Here is a 23,575-nt window from a genome sequence, read left to right on the forward strand (position 1 = left end):
AATGCTATGAGCAAAGCTGAAGTTTGCATACCCGATAGTGGTACAACGCACACTATCCTCCGAGATAAAAGATATTTCTTGGAACTAAAACCAACAAAAACAACGGTGAATACAATATCAGGTCCTGTAGACTTGATTAAAGGATGTGGTAAAGCACAATTTTTGTTACCTAATGGTACAAAATTTTTGATCAATGATGCTTTATATTCACCACAATCGAAAAGAAATTTGTTGAGTTTTAATGATATATATTCCCATGGGTATGATACTCAAACAATGAATGAAGGGAATGAGAAATATATGTGTCTTACCACATATAAATCAGGAAAGAAATATGTGATTGAAAAACTACCAATGCTCCCTACTGGATTGCATTATACACATATACGTCCCATTGAATCAAACATGGTAATTGATAATTCTTCAATATTAACCAATTGGCATGATCGATTAGGACATCCTGGTTCAACAATGATGCGAAGAATTATAGAAAATACACATGGTCATCCATTGAAAGACCAGAAGATCTTTCAGAATAATAAGTTTCAATGTAAAGCATGTTCTCTTGGAAAACTTATTATAAGACCATCACCAGCCAAAATCCAAACTGAATCACCAATGTTTCTTGAACGTATTCAGGGTGATATTTGTGGACCAATCCATCCACCATGTGGACCATTCAGATACTTTATGGTATTGATTGATGCCTCCAGCAGATGGTCACATGTATGTTTATTGTCAACTCGAAATGTTGCATTTGCAAGATTACTTGCTCAAATAATAAAATTGAGGAATCAATTTCCCGATTATACAATCAAGAAAATTAGACTTGATAATGCTGGTGAATTTACTTCCCAGACTTTCAATGATTATTGTATGTCTATGGGAATCATTGTTGAGCATCCTGTTGCTCATGTACATACTCAAAATGGATTGGCTGAATCATTGATTAAACGTCTGCAAATGATTGCTAGACCAATGATTATGAAAACAAAGCTCCCTATTTCTATATGGGGACATGCAATTTTACATGCTGCTTCATTAATTCGCATCAGACCAAGTGCATATCATAAATACTCCCCATTGCAGCTTGCATTTGGTAAAGAACCAGACATTTCTCATCTGAGAATTTTTGGATGTATGGTGTATGTGCCTATTGCACCACCGCAACGAAAGAAAATGGGACCTCAAAGAAAAATTGTAATTTATATCGATTATGATAGTCCATCAATCATTCGATATCTTGAACCTCAGACAGGCGACGTGTTCACAGCACGTTTTGCTGATTGTCATTTTAATGAGGAAATCTTCCCAATGTTAGGGGGAGAACAGAAACATACCGAAAAAGAAATTACATGGTATGTATCATCATTGTTACATCTGGATCCAAGAACAAAACAATGTGAAAAAGATGTACAGCAAATTGTGCACTTGCAAAGAATAGCAAATCAAATACCAGATGCATTTGCAGACACAAAAGGGGTAACTAAATCATATATACATGCTGCAAATGCCCCTGCTCGAATTGAAATTCCGAAGAAACAAATTGAAGATAGTCATGATGTCATTAAACGCCTGAAGCGTGGAAGGCCAGTTGGTTCCAAGGATAAAAATCCTCGAAAAAGAAAATTCATAGAGAAACACAATGATCACAAAATAGAGAATGATGTTCCTGAAGAAACACATAATGATCACAAAATAGAGAATGATGTTCCTGAAGAAACACATGATGATGAAAATGTTTTGTCAGAACCACAAACTGACGAGAATCATGAAATCTCTATCAATTATATTAATACTGGAAAAATATGGAACCGAAAAGATATAGAAGAAATTGATGATATATTTTCTTATAATGTGGCAATCGACATCATAAATGATAATGAAGATCATGAACCAAAATCTTTTGGTGAATGTAAAAATCGGCAGGATTGGATAAAATGGAAAGATGCCATCCAGGTTGAATTGGATTCGCTAAATAAACGTAATGTTTTTGGACCTATAGTCCTTACACCTGAAGGTGTAAAACCTGTTGGATACAAATGGGTTTTTATTCGAAAGCGAAATGAGAAAAATGAAATAGTAAGATATAAAGCTCGACTTGTTGCACAAGGTTTTTCTCAAAGGCCTGGAATTGATTATGAAGAAACGTATTCTCCTGTGATGGATGCAATTACGTTTCGGTATTTGATTAGCTTGGCAGTATCTGAAAATTTAGAAATGCGTCTTATGGATGTTGTTACAGCCTACTTATATGGATCACTTGATAGTAATATATATATGAAAATCCCTGAAGGATTTAAGATGCCTGAAGCACAAAGTTCAAAACCCAGAGAATGTTATTCTGTGAAATTACTAAGATCATTATATGGGTTGAAGCAATCCGGCAGAATGTGGTATAATAGGCTAAGTGATCACTTGATGAAAAAGGGATATGTAAATAATTCAATATGCCCTTGTGTTTTCATTAAGAAAACAACATCCGGATGCGTAATTATTGCTGTATATGTTGATGATTTAAACATCATTGGAACAAATAAGGAAATTCAAGAAGTTGTGTCATACTTGAAAGAAGAATTTGAAATGAAGGATCTTGGAAAAACCAAGTATTGTCTGGGTTTACAAATTGAACAAAAAGAATGTGGAATATTTGTTCACCAGACAAATTATACAGAAAAGATCCTTAAACGTTTTAATATGGACAAATCAAATCCTTTAAGTACTCCAATGGTTGTTAGATCATTAAACATAGAAAAGGATCCATTCCGTCCATGTGAAGATGATGAAGATATTCTTGGTCCAGAAGTACCATATCTAAGTGCTATCGGTGCCCTTATGTATCTTACAAATTGTACAAGGCCTGATATATCTTTTGCCGTAAATTTATTGGCAAGATTTAGCACATATCCAACAAAGAGACATTGGAACGGAATTAAACATATATTCCGTTATCTACGAGGAACGACAGACTTGGGACTTTTGTATTCAAAAGATGCTAATCCAAGTATAATTGGTTATGCCGATGCTGGATACTTATCTGATCCACACAAAGCACGTTCTCAAACTGGATATGTATTTACTCGTGGAGGCACTGCAATTTCTTGGCGTTCACAGAAACAAACACTTGTAACAACTTCATCAAATCATGCCGAGATTATTGCACTACATGAAGCAAGCCGTGAATGTGTGTGGTTAAAATCAATGACTCAACATATCCAAATCTCATGCGGATTATCATTCGACGAGAAGCCTGTGATACTATATGAAGATAATGCTGCATGTGTTGCTCAAATGAAAGAAGGATACATAAAAAGCGACAGAACTAAACATATTCCTCCTAAGTTTTTTGCATTTACCAAAGAGCTTGAGAAGAATAAATGTATTGATGTTCGTCACATTCAATCAAGTGAAAACTCATCAGATCTCTTCACAAAGGCACTTCCTACGACAATATTCAGAAAGCACATATATAATATTGGGATGCGCAATCTACGAAATTTGTGAAAAATTGTTCGTGTCAACATGAGGGGGAGTTTACGTGACTGCACTCTTTTTCCCTTACTATGGTTTTTATCCCAATGGATTTTTCTTAGTAAGGTTTTTAACGAGGCAGTATGAAAACACGTAATGAAGACAATCATTATGATCATCATCACAAGGGGGAGTGTTGAAATTTAATATTTTTGAATATTTGAATATTGAATGTTGAATATTTGAATGTTGAAAATTAGGTGTTGAATATTAAAATTTGTGTGTGATGATGAAGGTAATGATGTAATTTATTTTTGAATTATTTGTAAAAATTTTCTATAAATAGATCTCTCATTTGTGAAGAAAATCACAATTGAGTTGAGAGAAAAATATTATAAAGTGTGTAGTGTGATAATTTTGAGAGTTTGAGATTTTTACTTTTTACCGTAAATTTTTACTTTTTCATAACAAAATTTAATATAAAATTATTATTTATTTTTGAATTATTCGATTAAAATATTTATCTGAAAAAATTGATTTATAAAATCATATTACATTAATTTTTGTGATTCTACAAATTATTACACCAACAAGTTTTTTTTATCGAAACATAAACTTGATTTCATTGTAGTTTTATTATAAATAATAAATTAAATTTTAATTTTATACCTTATTTATTTACTATACGAATAAAATGGATTTGGTGTACTTGAAATATATCATAATTAACATTAAACACAATATAAAAATATATTTGGTGAATTTTAAGTTTAGATCTTGTTTCTTTAAATTATAAAAACGCATTTCAATATATTTTAAATTCATCAGCTCAAATTAAACCTTAATATTTTTTTTAAAAAAAATTGTGATACTCTCTACCAAAAAAATGTGTTAATGATCAACCTCAAAAGAAATAAATAAAAAAAATAATTTAGTATAGTTTGGTACATATTATAGGATAAACATGTGATATATAATATAAAGATAAGTTAATGATAAATAAGATGTAAGATATTATAGTTAATGTTTGGTATGATTTTAATAAGAGTGATTAAATTTATATATTAGATTGTAATGACAAAATTAACCTTATCATAATAAATTTTATAATTTCAAAATTGTTGTTTGAGTTCATATTTCTTAACTCTGTTAATGCGCCGACAGTGCTCGCATGATTTATTTATTTTTACCTAATTTTATTTTATATATTATATAATATGATAATTGAGCCATTGATTTTGTGAGTCAAGTCGAATATCAATTTTTAATGTTAATCGAGTGATACTAATAATTTTATTGAGATTTATAAAAATCATTTGTACTATTATCTCGAGTTCATTTATATAATTATCATAGATGATCAAATGAGAGAACGATAAGATTTAAGATTTTTATATATTGAGGGCAATTAAGTCATTTGTGTGTTTTTATCATTAAATTAAAATTATCACATCTCATAAATGAGATATTTTATCATTTTATAAAATTATTTATCACGGACCTATGGTATTATCATGGACTTTCTAAAAAGATACTATCCATATCTTATTGATTGTACCAAACTATATGCTACTGACAGATCAATTAATCTTTCGTAAAAATCTTTAAATTAATTTTTTTCCCCATGTCCATTCCCCAACTATTTAACATTTGCCAGAATTCGCTGACGAGAGTTTCAAATCTTGTTAAAAACATAGGATTTACTGAAAACGGACAGAATTAATTCTTTTTTTGTTATCTGACAATTACTCGAGCCTTTATTTTTGGTAATCGAATCTGCAACCTGACTTCGTTTGATTTTCTCTTGTTTTTCGTTTTCAGTGAGGCAGATTACGGTCCCTGTATATTTTGATTATATGGAAGTGAGATATTCCGAGTTGCTGTGGAACAAAACAGTACAAATAGTTATTTCTTGTAATTCATTTCATACATATGTATATCACGTTGTTAGAGGTGGAATATTGCTTTGCTCGTTTCTGAAGAAAATGGTCGGATCAAGCTCAGCCATGTCTCCCGCATGATTATTCGTCCCAATAATAACAATATCCCGATAGATGAAACACGCGGTCCTCGGGGATTTAGAAACATGCATGCGGCGCCGCCATCCATGAAATGTGCCTGTCTGATTCTGATTTCTCATATTCAGGCCAAGCCACCATGAATATGGACCCTGACCTATGGGGAAATGGAGTTTCAGAATCTGAGAAATCATTCAATCTCCCGCCACATGGACTGAATTGCGCCTCAGCTTTTATATTCATCTTCTTCCATAAGAAATTCCCAAAGCCCTTTCAGGAATGGCTGTCTCACGTATTTCTTGATCCCTGCTCAGAAAAATGCCAACTGAATTTGATACTCACGGGAAATCTAGAGCCCGTTACTCTCCTATAAATATCAGATTTGAGTGTTCAGTTCATTCATTCAATATTATATTATATTATTTTCAGCAGCTCCTTAGCTGCTCTCCCATATATCCTCAATGGCTACGCCAGGACACCCTCTGGCCCCCTTCTAACGGTCGTATTCTTGATTTCAGGCTCAGGGTAATCTTAAAGCCCGCGTCTGAACTAGTGACGTTCGCTGGGATCGGACCCTAGATTTCTCGTGAGTATCAGAATTGTTCCGGTAAGACGTGAAAAACAGAACGGATTCTATGTAGCTCGTTTCAGTACTGAAATCTTGCTCCACCAAACCCAGTTCTGGAAACTTTTCTTGCAATATGGGTTACGTATTGTCTAACTTGTTTGTCAGGCTCTAATCGGTAATTTGTTGTACTTTTTGATGGAATCACGTTTAATCCTGGTACACCAAAAATACATACACCAGACATTGGTTTAATACCTGGTTGTGCTGGAAAATGATCACATATTAATTAGAGCTATATATGAACTCGGGAAGAGACAGGATCTATTTTTATTTTTTAGGGAACAGACAGGATCTAATTGATTACATGAAAAAATGTTTCATTCGTGGGGTGAAAAAATTATGGCATGGACGAAAATCCAAGGAAAGCAGGATGGTTCCGATTTGGTTCGATTTTTGCGATTCATTAGCGGAGGAATCTTCCGAGTTAGGAATTTAGACCACATAAATTTTAGTTTTTAACTTTAAGTTTTCGTGGTCTGAGATGCGGACTTAAATAATGTTTTAGAACCAACTAATCGACTCAAATTCAATTCGATTTATCTGACATCAAAATCTCAAATTTTAAATATAGTAAGCTCGAAATTCTAACTTTCTTAGAAAAAAATCCATCTAATTTAAAACTTTTGAAAATTAATTGGGAATGATTTTCATTTAACATTGGGGGAAGGGACAAGCATGATTATATTTTTAAAACTAAGATATCTTTACAAGCGAACTCGCATTTCTTCACAGTTATTGATTAATCCACTGCCGTTACACAAAAAATTAAATGCTTCAGAATTATGTTCGATGCTTACTGAGATGATAAGCCTAATAGAACCTAATATTTTGTGTTCAAAACGACAGCCAAGTCTCGTAGTTCCTCAAATGCGTGCATGGTTTCTGCATCAAATCCTCCAGCAAACTGCACAGCATGCAAAACACAAGAAAACTTTATGCACAGGGATGATCAAAGAAGTGAAAGAATGGCTATTCATTGAAGTGTGATCAAACCTGATGAATTCGGAAGGCGAATCTCACTCCCTGGAGTAACATATAATCCAAGGAAGAATCCTTATCTGATGTTCCCTTGGTCTGGAGTTCCATGGCAACCCTCTTCATGTACATATTGGCCAACTTGACTGATCCAAACTTTATCTGAAATCAAGAAAAGAAAATGAAAATATAAAATGAAAATATCAATGTACTCGTAACGAAGAAATAGATTTCCCTCTAAAATGTGTGAAAATGCATTCAAGAGATCAAACCTTGCTCACGATTCCCATGTCTAGTAGCCAGTCAGTAGGAATGTGGAACTCCTTGCAGTGTCTGATCAATGACTCTCTAGTTCGGAGAATGTTATGCACAGTACGCTCCATCCTAATGAAGGATAGAGTTTATATCAGTGTCTGGATTCTTAGGGCAAAGTCGAAAACTTATTTTAGAAGGAACTACGTCCACTTGGCACTTACCTCTCAGACAGAGAAGAAATTTTTTTCAATGCAACATCACATTGCAAACGAAGGTCATCCTTATAGTTTGAAACTTCATGCTCCAACATCTTTAAGTCTCTGTAAATGAATGCTGCTTCTCTTAATGTGTCAGCTTTCTTTTCTGGCCATTCAAAGTGCTTCAGAACTGCCCTTTCATCAACCTTGAGGACGAATCCAACAGAGGAAATTAAACCACAGGAATTACCAACTCCTTTAATCAAAATTTGAAAACAACATGCTAATGAATTATGCATTATAGTTTAGAAACTTACAAGAAAGCATAGTTCATCATCAAGCCACTTCACAAATGCCACTACATCTTCAATGTTCTGATAAACTGCACTATTGACCTCTCGAATCAGGAAGTTCACAAATTCTCCTTGAGTCTCGACATCTGCCTTTATCTGCTCGAAAGAAGGTGATATACAAGGATACTTTAGAATTGACTAATAAAAAGAACACATTGAAGGCTGGTATCTTCAAAGATGATTTATTTGCACGTACACATTAACTCATTGTCAAGAAAGCATATTAAAAGAACCGTTGTTTGGGCATCTATAACAATTACAAAGAAAGGATGAAAAGTGAAACAATCACTTACAGCAAGCAAATGGGATGACCGGTTCTCAATTTCACCAATCATGCTACTCCGAACATCTGCAACATCTGATGCATCTGTTGTCCCTGAATTTAAGCACTCTTTCCTAGAATCCCTCTTCATGAGTGAGTGGTAAAATTCGACTACTAAGGGAGAACGCTTCACTATTCCGATCATGTTTTTACCCATTAACTTTGGAGGCGGGGGCGGGGGTGGGGGTGGGAGCGGGAGCGGGAGCGGGAGAGTTTGTGCAAGATTTTGAGAAGATTTTTCTTCTTTTATTTTATTTACACCAGAACATGAAGGCCTAGGAGGAGGATTCGGAATTCGTAAGGCCCGTTTTTCAACATCAAATGAAGCAGCTAGCTTACTAATTTCTTGGCAGTTGGTATAAACATGGGACCTATTGCCTACTTCCAAGTCGTATTTTTGGGAAACTAGCATCTCTATCCCCTTATCCGCTTCCTTGGAGCATATAAAACCATCGGACTGCCTTCTGTTATTAACTATCAGATCCTCAGAACAGAGTTTCGATCCGCTAATTGAGTGCCGACGTGCTGAACCTTGGGAATCACTTCTGTTAGCATTGATAAGGTCATCCGTGTCTTTCATTTGTAGCAAGTCTTCATCAGTAATAGGCCATTTCTTGAGCTTCTTGATCAGATATAACCTTGTTGTGGCATTTTTTTCTGAACCTTCATCCGTCTGAAGAGATAACAAGCATTTAGACCCTTTGCTCTTCTCAACAGGGTTAATTCCTGGTGGCTTGTCACAACTCGTAGTAGAGGCTTTGTGCAACTCATGTCTCAAACATGAATTAACCCATCTCAGGTAAACTAACTCCTCCACTTCATTCATTCGGCTCATTTGAAGGTTTTCCACTTGTTTACATAGATCTTCATTGGTATGCCGTAGCAAAGAAATCTCTGATTTAATCTTCTCAACAATATCACTCTGCCCATAAAGAGTTCAAAATGAAAGGAATAAGAAATCAAGCTGTCCTCAGTTCTTTTCAGATCCCAAGGCTGTCATAAAATTGATTTTCACCATTGTTTAATTTCTTATAAAACTCCATCTAAACTTTCAAAATATTTTCAATGTAATTAAATTCGAAGATATAAAAAAATGAATGAAAACAGGATAGATCCACTGATAGAACATATTTTTTCAAACATTTCATCAGCATTCCTTTAACCAAACATAGAAAATTGTTTTCTTGATAAATACTTATGTTTTAATTTCGACCATAGCATACACTTAGAACTTGATGGAATTACAATTCTTCCTGACTTAGAATTTTCCTGCATTGCAAAATTGTAAGCACATACCGGATCAACAAGCTCTATGCCAAAAAACTTAGCAGTTGCAGCAATCGATAAGTTTACAGTGAACATCATCAATAGCAAGAGCTTTGATTCAGTAAGTGGTAATAATATACCTCAGAGACTTGAGAAAGGTTATTTAACTGATATTCCAAGGAAGAAATCCTGCAAGCAAGGTCCCTCTTTTGAAGCTGCAGCTCCTTGTTCAAACGCTTCAATTCCACAACCTCTATCTCCACATTACTCAAATTTTCATGTTCTCTGCTTTCCAATATTTCGTCCTGCTTCCCAACTAACGCAGCTAAAGATGCCAACTGTGTAGAAAGGCTCTCCTTTTCACTTTCAAGCGATCCCACTTTCTTGACAAGACCATCAATTTCACTCTTGTTTAATTCAAGCTCCAACACCGAGGGATTTTTCTTCAACTCTGATAACTCAGCTTGTAACTTGAGCTCTCTATCTTTTGATTCCTGAAGCATATTCCGTAAATGGTCGATTTCAAGAAACAAATCCTCGGATGAACCTAAAGACTTTTTCTTGTTTTGGCTTTCGACGGACTGTGGATGCACTTGCGTTGGATATATTGAACACGAGAGGTCACCGATAAGAGACCTCTTGATTCTTGAATTGGGGACCGGTGGCTGATTCTTCTGGTTTGTGATATCGTCGGATGGTAATTTATTGCTGTTAGCCGTGGTTTGCAGTACTCTAGTTTTGGTTTTCTTATCTGCAGCTGATAATCCTTTCACTGTGTGAGAACTCCATGAAGATTTCATCCTTGAAAAATTGCCATTGACCGTAACATTACTGGGATTACCACCCTTTGGGGCCTGATTTTGATCAGCAAATTTTGAAGCTTTCACTCTGTTCCCAGATGGAATTTCTTCTCTCATTTTGAACAGCTAATAAAAGATTAACCTTTACCACTTGGAGATGCAATGCATCGATTCAGTTCTCGGATATAGTAGCAAGAACAAGCGAACAATCTCAAGAAACAAAAAATCCCAATCCAAACGAAAAATATATTTGATAACAATTGAACAACCAAGAAAAAACCCCAATAAGAAAGAAAATGGGTTCGGTCAAGAACAAGAGAACAACTCGAAAACCCCACCAAAAAACAAAAATGGGTTTAACCAGTGATGATTAATAACTCATCTGAGTTGATTTAACTGCAAAGAACATTAATATTTCAGCTCAAATCACATGTTAACTGAGAGGGTTCTATCTCAAATTCCCCATTTAACTAGCTAAAACCAGAACTCTGTCAATTACAGGTTGCAAAAAATAGCCATCCTTCTTCTTTCTTCGACTAGTTACGCTCTTTTGTCATCATTAATTAACCGTGATAATGATGCATGATACATGAACTATCAAGATGGTTGGGCAATATCTGGTAGCACTGGAGAGAATCCTGAGATGAATCATTTCTGTTTTCGTATCCAGAAACTGGCAGCGGCAAAAGGTGGTAGCCTGCCTCAGGCCCTCAGCATTAACTGTTTACCTTTTATTTTCACTGTTTACCTTTTATTTTGAATTTCAAATTTGAATTTCTCTTTCCATAATCAACTAAACTTCATATTAAAAAATATATATAGCATAATTTCCTTCAATCTAAATATATGAGTATGTCTATTATGTCACACTTCAATCTAAATATATATTAGGATCTCTATTATGAGACGACAGTCTTACGTACAAAAATACATTTCAATCGAAATAATCTAAATATATATTAGTATCTCTATTATGAGACGACAGTCTTACGTACAAAATATATTTCAATCGAAATATATATTAGTAGGAGACGATCAATCTGATCATATCTACAATAAAAAATAATATATTTAACATAAAAAATTATACTTTTTCATATCCGATCCATCACAAAATTAAACTACGTCACAAAGATTTTTGTGAATATATTATTAAGGAGGCCCACATTTAAAAATTTTATTTGGATAGATATTTTATGTGTTAAAAATAAAATAAATACCGAAGTATTTATACTCATATTCCAAAATATTTTGGAGTTACTCTGGATATAAATGTTTGTAATATATTTATTTAATATATGAATATATTATTTTAATAAAATATTAAAAGTTGTGAGTGATTCGTGAATTGTTGAATAAAATAATTAAGCTTCGAGGTCAGCTCGAATTCAATAAATTTTGAATACGAATCAAATATTTTTCTAACTGGTAAAAAAGAATTTTGAATGGGCTCGATTTCATTTACTCACATAATATGGGTATGAAAATGATGCAATTATTAAGATAATCATATCAAATATTTTGGAAATTATTGGTAAGATAAAAATAAAGAGATAGAGAGGAAGATGAAATGTTATAATTATTTATGACAAATATCAATTTTAGTTATGTATGTTTTTTTGAATCAATTATAATCATATATTTATGTTTTTTCGATAAAAGTTAGTTTTTTTTTCATGCAACTAAATGGCTAATATAGTTGCTACAATTTATGATTATGTTGTTAAGCACACGTGTATATCTCGAGTGACTTTTTTAATCACGTACTTAAAAAATTAAATAATAAAAATGGTTATTTACTTACATTATTTTGGAGATAATGACTAAAATTGATCAAAAAACATAATTATAAGATTATAATTGATTCAGCGAAACATTTATGACAAAAAATGTCAAATACCAATATATACTTGATTAAAATTGATATTTTGTAATTATCTACTGTTAATTAATTTTTGAATAACATTGTATTAATTATTAATTTAAAGATTCAAGAATTATTCACATTTAATTTTCATAGCAATGATAACGATTGTTGAAAGCCTAATAGTATAAGTTTTGTGAACAATCGTGACACACTCGAAGTTTGTGTGTACAAAATAAATATAACATCATTTCAAAATAAATAAATAAATTTAACACATTATAAATTTAAAATATACATCTGGGCCGTATGGTTCGTGGGCTGCTAGAGGTTTAATGGGCTTGGGCGATGTTTGGACCTCTCCATCAATCTGGGCCGTATGTTATATTCGTCACTCTTCTTATCGTGAAAACTCGCGGTCGCGCGTACTAAATATGTGTGTACATACGAATACACAATCACATACGCGTCTAATTTTCCAGCCGTTGCGTCAGAAGAATATCTTCTTGCTATCTTCTTGGTTGCGCCTCTCATTGCACACAAACACCTAGTATGACCTTAAACTTTTGTTTCGATTGTCCCATTTTGTGTTGAGAACTTAAATATTATGTCAAATTAAGGAGAAGGGACATGATGGGCACAGTATATTTTTCTGAATCCGCCATTGAAGTTATTTATTTAATTAACCAGACCCGCAAGTTCAATACGTTGTACCCGTTTAAGGGGCAGAACCCCAGTATTGTATTAGCTCCGAGAAGAAATAATCAGATTATAATTACGTCAAGAAGCTCTTTAACTGATGGGGGTGGGATTGTTCTGGATAAAGAGTTTGAATTCAAGCCATCCTTTGATGAGTATTTGAAGGCCTTGGAATCTGTCAAGACGGACAGAGACAATGGTTCTAATATTAGTAGTCCGACGAAAAAGAAGAGCATCAAGAAAACAGTTCAAGATGAAAAGGGTGACGACGCACGGGATAATGGTCACGAGGATTCCAGAAAGGGTTATTCTCATAAGAAAAATGTCTTTGTTCAAGAAGATTCAAGAAAGGGTGCTTCTCATAAAAATGTATTTGTTCAAGAAGATTCAATAAAGGGTGCTTCTCATAAAAATGTATTTGTTCAAGAAGATTCGAGAAAGGGTCTGAAAAAGTCACCGGAACTCATCAAGAGGACGCAGAATGTGATTGTTAAGAATCTTGGTGCTAAAAAAAGTGGCAGCGGTGAGAGTAAGATGTTGGACTTGGAAAGAGCTGCATTTAAGTCACTGGAGAATGAAGATGATTTCATGGACAGGCCAAGAATCTCAAAATTAGACATGGAGGAGAGAATTCGAAAGCTTTCTAAGAGGTGAGTAGATCGCTTGTATTGTGTGATTATGTGATAAATTAAATAATTTATGTTATGAAGTTCATGTTGATTTCTTCATGTTTTTTTAGTTATTGGGAATTCTGAAACAGTGTTTAATTCCAAGTGGGACAGTAAATAGAAAAGAAATGTTGTGATAATTGACAGTATATGTGTGTGCCATAGTAAGGATCTTTCGTGTAATTGCCACAAGAAGGTGACTGATATGATGCTTGTTAATTACTTGGTGGTTTTTTTTTAGTTCTTTTTTGGCAGATACGTATTTTTATAACTACGGACTTCATCCCTTCGTCCAATTTGCTTCCCTCGTTTGACATGCACACTTGCCCCTTCTAGTGTTAACTGGAGCACTAATTTAAAGACCCCCATGTCGAATTTGATAATTGTGAGTGTTAATGTTTTATTACCAAGTCTTAATTTTGACCGGAAGATGTCCTTTTGGGTAAAACATACGCTTTGTTTCCAGCATCTGTTGTGACTGCACCAATTTCTATGGCTCAAAGTTTTTCTACCTCATAATGAAGTAATTTCTTCATTCCTACAGTCTGAATGGTGCAGACATTGACATGCCTGAGTGGAAATTCTCTCAAATGATGCGAAGTGCTCAGATAAGATTTTCGGACTACTCCGTCCGGAGGATTGTCCAGATTTTGGGTGAGTTGGGAAACTGGAGACGAGTTCTTCAACTCATTGAATGGATTCAATCACGTGAGCGCTTCAAATCTCACAACATACGGTACTTATTCGCTACTTCGTTTCCTACCCTGTTCTGAAATTTATCTGAAAATTAGTAATTAATTGGTTGAGAATACATTCAATTATGAACTTGTCAACAAGATGTGGTGTGATACTCCTACTCATAGTTGGTTACCTGATTTTGAGTCTGCTTGCTTTAAGATCTGACTGATGCATCCAATTTATTGGTACACTATTCTAAGGTTTTTTTCTTAAAAAAAAAAAAAAACTATTCTAAGGTTTCTTTGGTTTCTTTTGTCATCCATTATATTCAAATCTAGCTTGAAAAAAACTTACCAATTTCTTTTTTTAAATTAACAAATATTTTGCCACATGAATTCTTTTGCATAAATAAAAGTTGTATGAGCATATGATATGGAAACGTTTATCTGCATCTAGAAGGTTCCTATTTTAGATGCTCAGAAGTCATATCTAGGATGCTATTTTCTTCAACGAGATAGTGCAATAATTATGAGGGCTGAAGTCATAATAAATTTATTAAATCCATTGATTCTCCTGGAAATTATTTTTTTTATGAATTACATTTACCTGAATTTTTTTTTCGGGCTGTGCAGGTAGCCGTTGTCAATCCATGAGTTGTATAACATACGATTGCCTTAAGAAATTTGTCCAAAGATGACTATATATCTTTTTATAAAATCAGGTTTTTATTTTGTTCGACTTGGAAATTGCGTCCTAGTTAAATGTTGTCGATCCTTTTTCCTTCATTTGATGGAATTGCTGCATAACTTACAGCTGTAGGTGGATCCTCTTTCTCGATTGAGGAACTGTTTTATTGCATCCGATCAAACACATTGCGGTTATATATTCATTCTTCGGTCATCATTTGATTTTTATAATATACCCATAATTCCAGGAATATCTATACTGCTGCACTTGATGCCCTTGGAAAAGCAAGGAGGCCAGTGGAAGCACTAAATCTCTTTCACGTTATGCAGGTAGTACTTTGTAGTTTGTATTATGCATATTCACGCACAAGTACCAGATAGAGAGGATCTAGGACGTGGAATGATTCTTCTTTTATCTGATAGGGGCAAATGGCCTCTTACCCTGACATTGTGGCATATCGGTGCATTGCTGTCACTCTTGGACAAGCGGGCCATATGAAGGAACTATTTGATGTTATTGATTCGATGCGATCTCCTCCACAAAAGAAGTTTAAAACTGGATATCTTGAGAAGTGGGATCCACGATTAGAACCTGATATTGTTGTCTACAATTCTGTAAGTAGGTTGATGTTCTAGTTAATGTACTATTTTTTTTGGTTTGTGGAGAATCATTGTCACCTACCAAGGAACCTCTGTTTAGTTTGGTGATTGTTATGTAACTTACAGCGTCGGTGTTTCGATGTGTAAGGATGGGTTTGTTTTCTGGTGAGACTTTGAGAAAGCAGTAATCTTGCTACTCATTTTATCAAAAGCTATTTGTTTTGGGACATAATAGCTGCACGTCTCAATGTGCAAGGATGGGTTTGTTTTCTTGTGAGACTTTGAGAAAGCAGTAATCTTGCTACTCATTTTGATCAAAAGCTATTTGTTTTGGGACATAATAGCTGCACGTTCAGTTTGAGTTTCAACTCTTGGGTAACATACATCAGACTGTTCTGATGCAAATGAAAAAGCCTCTTGACTGTATTACGTCATACCATGTGCTACTCTCCAGTTTCCTTTTCTATGCAGGCAGTTTGATGATTATAAATATGTTGCAAAAAGTGTATTTTTGAACTTCCCCTTCTTTTAAAACCTGATCTTTAATAATGCTGCTATCATTTAGTTTAGGTTTTATTTCTTGAGGATTCATGAATGCATTTGTTGCAGGTGCTTAATGCTTGTGTACGGCGTAAGAAATGGGAAGGGGCCTTCTGGGTCCTACAGCAAATAAGCGAACAAAGCCAACAACCTTCAATGACAACATATGGACTAGTTATGGAGGTAATGCTCGTTTCTGCCCTTATAGCCTTAGTCTGAAGTGTGGAAACTGTGGATGGTGATGGTTAAAAGTAGTCCTGCTTCTATAATTTTTCCAAGCAATTCACTGTTGATTATTGTTGGTTTTGATGTTGGCTTCTGATTAAATTACTTATTTTCACATCCATTTTTAGTCTTATCGGTTAGTTTCTCACCACGTGTAATAGGATAAACTTTCACCTTTACATGTATTGTTTCTGACATTCTGGACATTACCATGTGAATATTAGAATATGAGTGGAGTTTTGTTAGGGTTGCTGATTTCTTTTTGCTTTTTCTCATATTTGTACTAAAGAGATTCAAGATAACTTGTTCTATAGCTGTACTTCTTCCAAGCTTCAAGAGCAAAATATCTAGCTTCTGTGAAATAATCCCATGTTGAGCCCCAAGACTTTCGGTTTGCAGCCTGGTTTTTCTAATTATGATAGAAACTACTTGGTGGTTGCAAAAACGTATTTTTTTGTGCTTATATAGCTCAATTCTCTTTCTAGCCAAAAATTTGTTGCTTTCTCTTCCTTGTCTATAGCAGAAAATTGGTCTGTATTTCTGCAGGTAATGTTGGCCTGTGAGAAGTATGACTTGGTCCATGATTTTTTCGAGAAAGTACAAAAGGCATACGTACCAAATGCTTTGATATATAAAGGTAAATTGTTGAATTGCGTATTTATCCAAATGCATAGGAGACTATTACATGTAAAATTTCTTTTTGTTGTCTGTAGTTCTTGTGAATGCTTTATGGAGGGAAGGTAGAACTGAGGAGGCCATAATGGCTGTTGAAGAGATGGAGAGACGAGGAATAGTTGGTAATGCTAGTTTGTACTATGACCTTGCTCGCTGCCTCTGTAGCGTGGGCAGGTGCAACGAAGCATTAAAGCTAGTATGTATTTTCAAATGTGTAACACATTTGTTGTTTTTTTTTCTATTTTTGCATAAAGTTTCATTAACATCTTTTGCTTACAATGTTGAAATTCTTACAGTGCTTTCTCCGTGGTGATGGTTTGTATTCATTGCCTACTCGTTGGTAGTTTGTAGCATGTCTGAGATTATTTGAGGCACTATTTGTTTGAAGCAATATAACATTCAGAGTTTGAAAATGAGAAAAGAAAAAAATGGGGAAACGATACAACATGATCCTTTTCTACATAGTTCTGTTTATAATATCTCTAGTTCCATTTGGGAACTCTAATTCAAACTTTGAATCAGAATACTAGACAGCAGGAGTGCACATCAGAAATTAGAAGCGCATATATTTATTGTTCTGACTTATGGAAGTTGCACAAAAATTTGCATGGTTTCTGTTTGATGGAATACAATTGCAGATTCTTGCTTGGGGAAATTGAATCTTACCTCTTTTCTCATTTCCTTGCTGTTTTTCCTCACAGATTGACAAGATATACAAAGTTGCAAATAAACCCCTTGTGGTAACTTACACTGGTTTAATTCAAGCGTGTCTGGACTCTGGAGACGTTCAAAATGGTGCATATGTCTTTGATCAGATGCAGAAGTTTTGTACGCCGAATTTGATAACATGTAACATAATGATTAAAGCTTTTCTGGACCATGGAATGTTTGAAGAAGCCAAACAATTGTTTCTGAGCTTATTGGAGAATGGAAACTTTATCAAGCATGAAGGAGATTATAAAGTTAGAGTCATACCAGATATCTATTCATTCAACACAATGTTGGAAGCATGCTATGCGAAACACAAATGGGATGATCTTGAGTTTGTATATGAGCAGATGCTGAAATATGGTCACCACTTCAATGCAAAACGTCATCTTCGCCTAATATTGGATGCCCGTCGTGCTGGAAAGGTAACGTTTTCAAAATTCACAATTTTAAACAAAGTAACATACACAAATTAAATAGGCTATATATGTTAGATTTTCGTTAACTACAGAATATGATTTTCTTTTGGGTGGTAAGTTTTGTTCTTCGCAAGTATCCTAGTGTCTTAGTACTTTGGAATTCACATAGTGCAACCATATTTCTTATTCCTCTTTACCAGTTTGGTATTATTCTTCCCAAACTCATTTTCATGTGAAATGTTTGTGTTTTACGCTGGTCAAGGAGGCCACGCACAGTAGTTTGATGGTTTTTGCAGGGTCTTGACATATTCTACTTGATTCTTGAAAGCCTAACTGTATAGTCACTGTCTAACCCATAGGCGAGGTTGTAGATGAGACTTAAATTTCTGCACATCTGATTGCTTTTCAGGACGAGCTACTGGAAATGACTTGGAAGCACTTGAATGTAACTCAACGGGTTCTCCCCCCTTTGCTTATCTTAGAACTGTTTTGCACAAGACTGGAACAGCGTGACCATGGTTGTGCTCTCAACTGTATTACTAACTATTGTGTTGAGTCACATCTGTTTTCTAGAAAGTCATGGTCAAAATTTTTCACGGAAAATGGGCACCGGTTTGAGAGGGCCACTCTCATGAAGTTGGTGCAAGAGATGAACATCGTTATAGCTAATAACGAAAACCTTGTACTCGAACAGCTAATGAAATGTTGTGAAGACTTCTTGAGGACCCAAAGAGCAACAACAGAACTCGGGGAACTACAAGTGGCTAGCAGGTCTCATAGTGAAACTGCTTTTTAGTGTTTTGAAATCATGTGTAAATTATACAAGAAGATGCTTGAAACTGAGGTAATCTGCTTTCGATGCCGTCGAGAATTGTCGTATATTCAATGAGGGGTTTTAAATACATGCGGAGTCCTACTTTAAAAAAAATCACACTAATCCTTTTTTTGGATCTCTCCCCTCTCTGAGAAGGCTGACGAGATTTTTGTCACTGACGCTTTCGGAAATATTTTCTTAGCTACGATGCATTGACTCTGGGATACAAGAATAAAAACCTTGTACAAAGATTAAAGGTATTGATAACATATTAAGATTTTCCTCCGGATGTATTTGACGAGTTGAAACCAGTAGAAAACTTAACTCAACCCCCCTCCAGGTTCGGTGTATTCACGATATGATCAAGACTAACATTAAAACACCCTGTTTATTCTATTTATTTAATAGTCTTTAATATCAATTTTTGTTGCAGTGTTGCATGTGGCAAGTTTTATACGGTGATTAATATTTTGGGGTTTGTTCGACTCTGTCCACATGGGTAGTGTCCCAAAACCATTGAGGAGTTACACTTGTCAAATTTTGATACGTGTCAACTCTTCATTGTATAGAGTTGACAAGTGTCAACTTGTCAATGGTTTAAGACATTACCTATGTTCGACCATATTTTGGACGCTGAAGCTTCTGACGTGAGCGAGCTATAGATCATTTCTTTTGCTTTCAATTCTTGATTCCACATCAGCACAAATGCGCTGTGTTTGAATCGAAAGACTTAATTATATATTTTACCACCCTTTGCTTTTGTGTTACAATTCTGAACACAATCTCAAACGCCATCTTGACATCAGTGTCGTTGCGCGACGTGGAGCAAGTTTGAAATACTTGTCCAGAAAAGAACCCAACAGAGGAGAGAACGGAAAACAAAACAGGACACTAAGAATAATTTCAAGGGTGTGGGAGCTCTAGCGACGCTATACACTGATTAATCAACTACAACATTTTAAGCCCCTCCGCAATGTATCGGCGTTTTACTGACCCAATTTTGGCTTATAGAAAAATCGGACCAAAAGAAAAGGATTAACAATAGCAAATTCCGTGAAGGCAAGTATGTTTCTTGAATATTTATGCATAACATAATTCTCATATGGTTGGACCTTGACAAACAAGCATGCTGGTCTACTCTTCAAGTAACATTTTGCAATGCTCTATCGAACTTCTCTTCCGCTGTTGATGCACATTTGACAAGCATGTGGTCTGGGTGTGACAATTTCAACTGGCTGCAAAATATCATGTAAGTATCACATATCCATTGCAATTCTCTTCCATAAAATAAGTAGAAGCTCTACGAAGTACAAATCAAATAGCATATAACAAGTACAAATCGTACTTGAAATAACGGGAGGATGGCTTCCCGTTGTGAAGACTGCAGACAACGAGATTGGCAAGAGTCTCTGGGTCCTTCGCATCCTGTGTAACAACCATCAGGCAATGTCTTACGGACAAAAGAATGGTGATTCTTCCGTACAGCATTCAGCACACGATAAAACTCTCAAGTCAAAAATCATACAAGATATGAGGCGTAATTCATATGCCCCGCGGATCAATTTTTTGAAGGGAGTCGAATGCCATGTAGTCAATTCACTACATACTTTAGGATTCGTGGCCATAAACTTCCATGTTTGTAAAGAAAGCACCAAACATATCAATGATCCAACACACTGAGAAAATCTTTCGACAAACATCACACTATAGATAATGCTGTCGGGGATTTCAATGAAAGCAAAAGGCCAGAATGGTATACATACAATGTTTAGGGCCTCGAGCAGAAGTTTATCAGCTTCAGCAAATTCACCCTTGTGCAAGCAGCATAGTGCCTTCCCATTAAGAATCAAGCTAGTCATTTGATACTTTTCTGCGAAGTCCTGGAATATCAGATATGCTTCCTGAATCTTTGAACCACCCTTGTACAAAGAAAAACAGATAGGTCAATAGAACTTTATTTCCTGATTAAACAGAATGTATTGCAAGAAAAAATATACCACAGCCAAGTTTAGCCATGCATTTGCAAGTTGAGTTAGGGTATGATCCTCATCTGTTTGTTGCATGATTTTCAGTTGTTTCTCAGCATAATCTGATCTATACATTTTGAGAAAAATTTGGACATTTAAAGCATGTCTGCAAAATAGATAAAGGTGTCAGCGTTAAGTGTTCAAATAAAATACACAAACATATATTATGCAAGAAAAGTTGCATTTAATGCAGTATTTACAGCATGGAACTCCTAGTGAACACCTTATGCAGTTATGCTTTGCCACAATGCAAAACACAAACATATGCAGCAAAAAATGGCAGACGTTCGTTCATAATCACACATGTTACACATTTAACAAGCATGCTGACTCTTAAAGAGAGGTTAAGGAAAAAGTACCCACCCTCCATTAGGTGAACAAAAGGCAGGTGCAAAACAATACTAACTGTATGGATAATAGTAAAGTCGGGGCTACATCAATATATAGCACGCAGCATCACCATGTTCCCAGAAATGACAGCTATGAACAAGACTTGAAATATAATGTATGAGGGAATTTGAACATAGAAATAGAACACAGCACTAACATGTTTCAAAAAATTGTGAGTATTAGCAACACTTAGCATATAAATATAGAATGGATACAAAATATGTAGCAAAGCCATCATCAAATCCAGAAACAACTCACAGCTCCATGGTTCCCTCAGTTCCCCCAACATTTGTGTGCTTCAAGGCTTCATTATAATCCTGCTCGTGCATGAATATAATTCCAGCAATAAGCCTTAGCATAGGGTTGTTTCCAATGGCTGGATCTCCTAACCACTCGCGAAGACTAGCAATTGCCATTTCCTACACATCATAGATTGGCTCATTGATTAATCAAGACCAACATCTTGCACCAATGATTGCTACCTGCTCCATCACTTTTCCTTTGACTTGTCACGAGCATTGTTTCAAATTTCAAGTATTTTCTAGTTTTCCAATGATCGCTTATGTTTTTGTGATGATCATAATTTACTCTAGGTAGCCATCTCGAATAAAATTTAGTAAAACAGAACAATAATACTCGACTTTATAAAAAAATTCGACTACCTTCTTTTCATCGTAATCCTACTACGCATCGATTCTCTCACTCTGAGAACACTAAAGAAATTACTTCCTGGACAAAAAGCCCCTACGCTAATTGTGCATGAATTATTGTATGCAATTATAACCGGACAAGATTAGTAGATTACGTCAACAAAAACTAGTATAACCAAGGTTTACATCCAGCATTCCGACTCAAGATTCAAAGTCGAAAAATCAGATCAGTTACATTGATTTTGTTTTTTTAAGAAATCACCTTGTTCTCCGGGCTCGAGAGGTATAAAGCCAGCAATTTCACGGCCTGAAGTGGCGTCGCTGCTGACGAATCGATCTCATTTATCACAAGCTACATCACCAAACAGAACCGGCAAGCATAATCAATCGAGAAACTTCTCAAGGCGCACTTAAAGCAAAAAATTGGAATCTCAATATACAACAATCCCAAATTTAATAATAACAAAAAGAGTCCACATACTGAAGGTAATTTGATTGTACCTGGTAACTGCCGAGGGCAATGTAAGAACGGTAAACAAGGCAGTCTCTCTCAACGATGTCCCCTGGGGAAAGATTGGGGATTTCGCTGCTGTTGATCGCCGCCTGGTACGCTCCCAAGTAAAAGTTGTTCCTCAACCCAAACAGCGGGTCCGGTCCTCCAGCAGCCGCAGCCATTTCCGATCTTCTAAGCTTTTCTGTTCTTTTACAATCAACGGATCGAAGAGTTCAGATCTCGAACCCAAACCTCAGGAGAAATAGTAGAACTGAAGAATGATGCAACCATCCACTCTCCCGCAGTAATTATGTCATTTCGCACTTTGAGGAACTCGGCCCATATATTATGGATTTGGGCCATATGTAATCCTGGGCCCCTTCGTTTTTTTGGGATTCCAATTTTCAGCCCAACCCAAAAAAAGACCCTCCGCAGTCCCAATTCTTTAATCATCTTTCTCTTGCTGTTTGAAGAAACTGAGTGTTCCTTATTTTTCATGACAAAAACTTGTCTGAGACGGTCTCACGGGTCGTATTTGTGAGACGAATCTCTTATTTGGGTAATCCATGAAAAAGTATTACTTTTTATGCTAAAAATATTAATTTTTATTTTGAATATGGGTAGGGTTGACCCGTCTCACAGATTATGATCCGTGAGACGGTCTCACATGAGATACACTCTATTTTCATATGCTTTAAGCTAAGTAGGCTTTTCTTGTTTTAAAATTTTCACTAGAATAATCATACATCTTTTGGTTCGGGACAATGAAAGATGTACAATATATGGACGATAAATTTATATATATGAATATCATAATAATCTATACTCTATTAAATTCATATAATATGATGCAGAATCAATTAATATTTTAGTATTCACGTTTAAACACGTCCTAAAATTATTTTATGGGACCAATTGTAGGTAAAAAAATAACAATATTAGCAATGTTGTTTGTAGCTCTGCCTTTGTCCTTAACCTTTTGTCCCGCCCCTATAAAAAAAAAAAAAAAAAGTTATCCAACTCTCGTTTGTCCATAACCTTTTGAAGTTTACTTGTCTGCTTTTTATAGGTGCAGAATATCAATCAATATATAATATTTCTCATAGAATATTGTGGTACACCGACGATGACAAAAAGAATATTTTAGAAAGCAA

At 35.1% G+C, this 23,575-nt stretch overlaps 3 protein-coding genes across 3 annotated transcripts; 1 reads left to right on the plus strand and 2 right to left on the minus strand.

The window, feature by feature from the left end:
* Positions 1 to 6,788: 6,788 nt before the first annotated feature.
* LOC140978603 (protein CHUP1, chloroplastic-like) lies at positions 6,789 to 10,953 on the minus strand. The gene is made up of 7 exons (XM_073443788.1): positions 9,626 to 10,953; positions 8,191 to 9,141; positions 7,862 to 7,993; positions 7,569 to 7,750; positions 7,365 to 7,476; positions 7,111 to 7,254; positions 6,789 to 7,021 (listed from the first exon to the last, which is right to left on the minus strand). Exons 1-7 carry the CDS (start codon positions 10,400 to 10,402, stop codon positions 6,938 to 6,940), a joined length of 2,382 nt encoding a protein of 793 aa, XP_073299889.1. The 5' UTR covers positions 10,403 to 10,953; the 3' UTR covers positions 6,789 to 6,937.
* Positions 10,954 to 12,620: 1,667 nt separating this feature from the next.
* LOC140978614 (pentatricopeptide repeat-containing protein At1g30610, chloroplastic) lies at positions 12,621 to 19,261 on the plus strand. Its single transcript, XM_073443798.1, has 9 exons — positions 12,621 to 13,498; positions 14,061 to 14,252; positions 15,129 to 15,210; positions 15,304 to 15,495; positions 16,090 to 16,203; positions 16,792 to 16,882; positions 16,959 to 17,116; positions 17,622 to 18,053; positions 18,457 to 19,261. Exons 1-9 carry the CDS (start codon positions 12,780 to 12,782, stop codon positions 18,841 to 18,843), a joined length of 2,367 nt encoding a protein of 788 aa, XP_073299899.1. The 5' UTR covers positions 12,621 to 12,779; the 3' UTR covers positions 18,844 to 19,261.
* Positions 19,262 to 19,730: 469 nt separating this feature from the next.
* On the minus strand, positions 19,731 to 22,728 carry LOC140978623 (coatomer subunit epsilon-1-like). Its single transcript, XM_073443808.1, has 7 exons — positions 22,430 to 22,728; positions 22,191 to 22,280; positions 21,537 to 21,697; positions 20,859 to 20,994; positions 20,625 to 20,780; positions 20,207 to 20,286; positions 19,731 to 20,096 (listed from the first exon to the last, which is right to left on the minus strand). Exons 1-7 carry the CDS (start codon positions 22,601 to 22,603, stop codon positions 20,003 to 20,005), a joined length of 891 nt encoding a protein of 296 aa, XP_073299909.1. The 5' UTR covers positions 22,604 to 22,728; the 3' UTR covers positions 19,731 to 20,002.
* Between the last annotated feature and the right edge of the window lie 847 nt (positions 22,729 to 23,575).

Source organism: Primulina huaijiensis, chromosome 1 (genome assembly GCF_012295235.1).
Source record: "Primulina huaijiensis isolate GDHJ02 chromosome 1, ASM1229523v2, whole genome shotgun sequence".
Classification (NCBI taxonomy): Eukaryota; Viridiplantae; Streptophyta; class Magnoliopsida; order Lamiales; family Gesneriaceae; genus Primulina; species Primulina huaijiensis.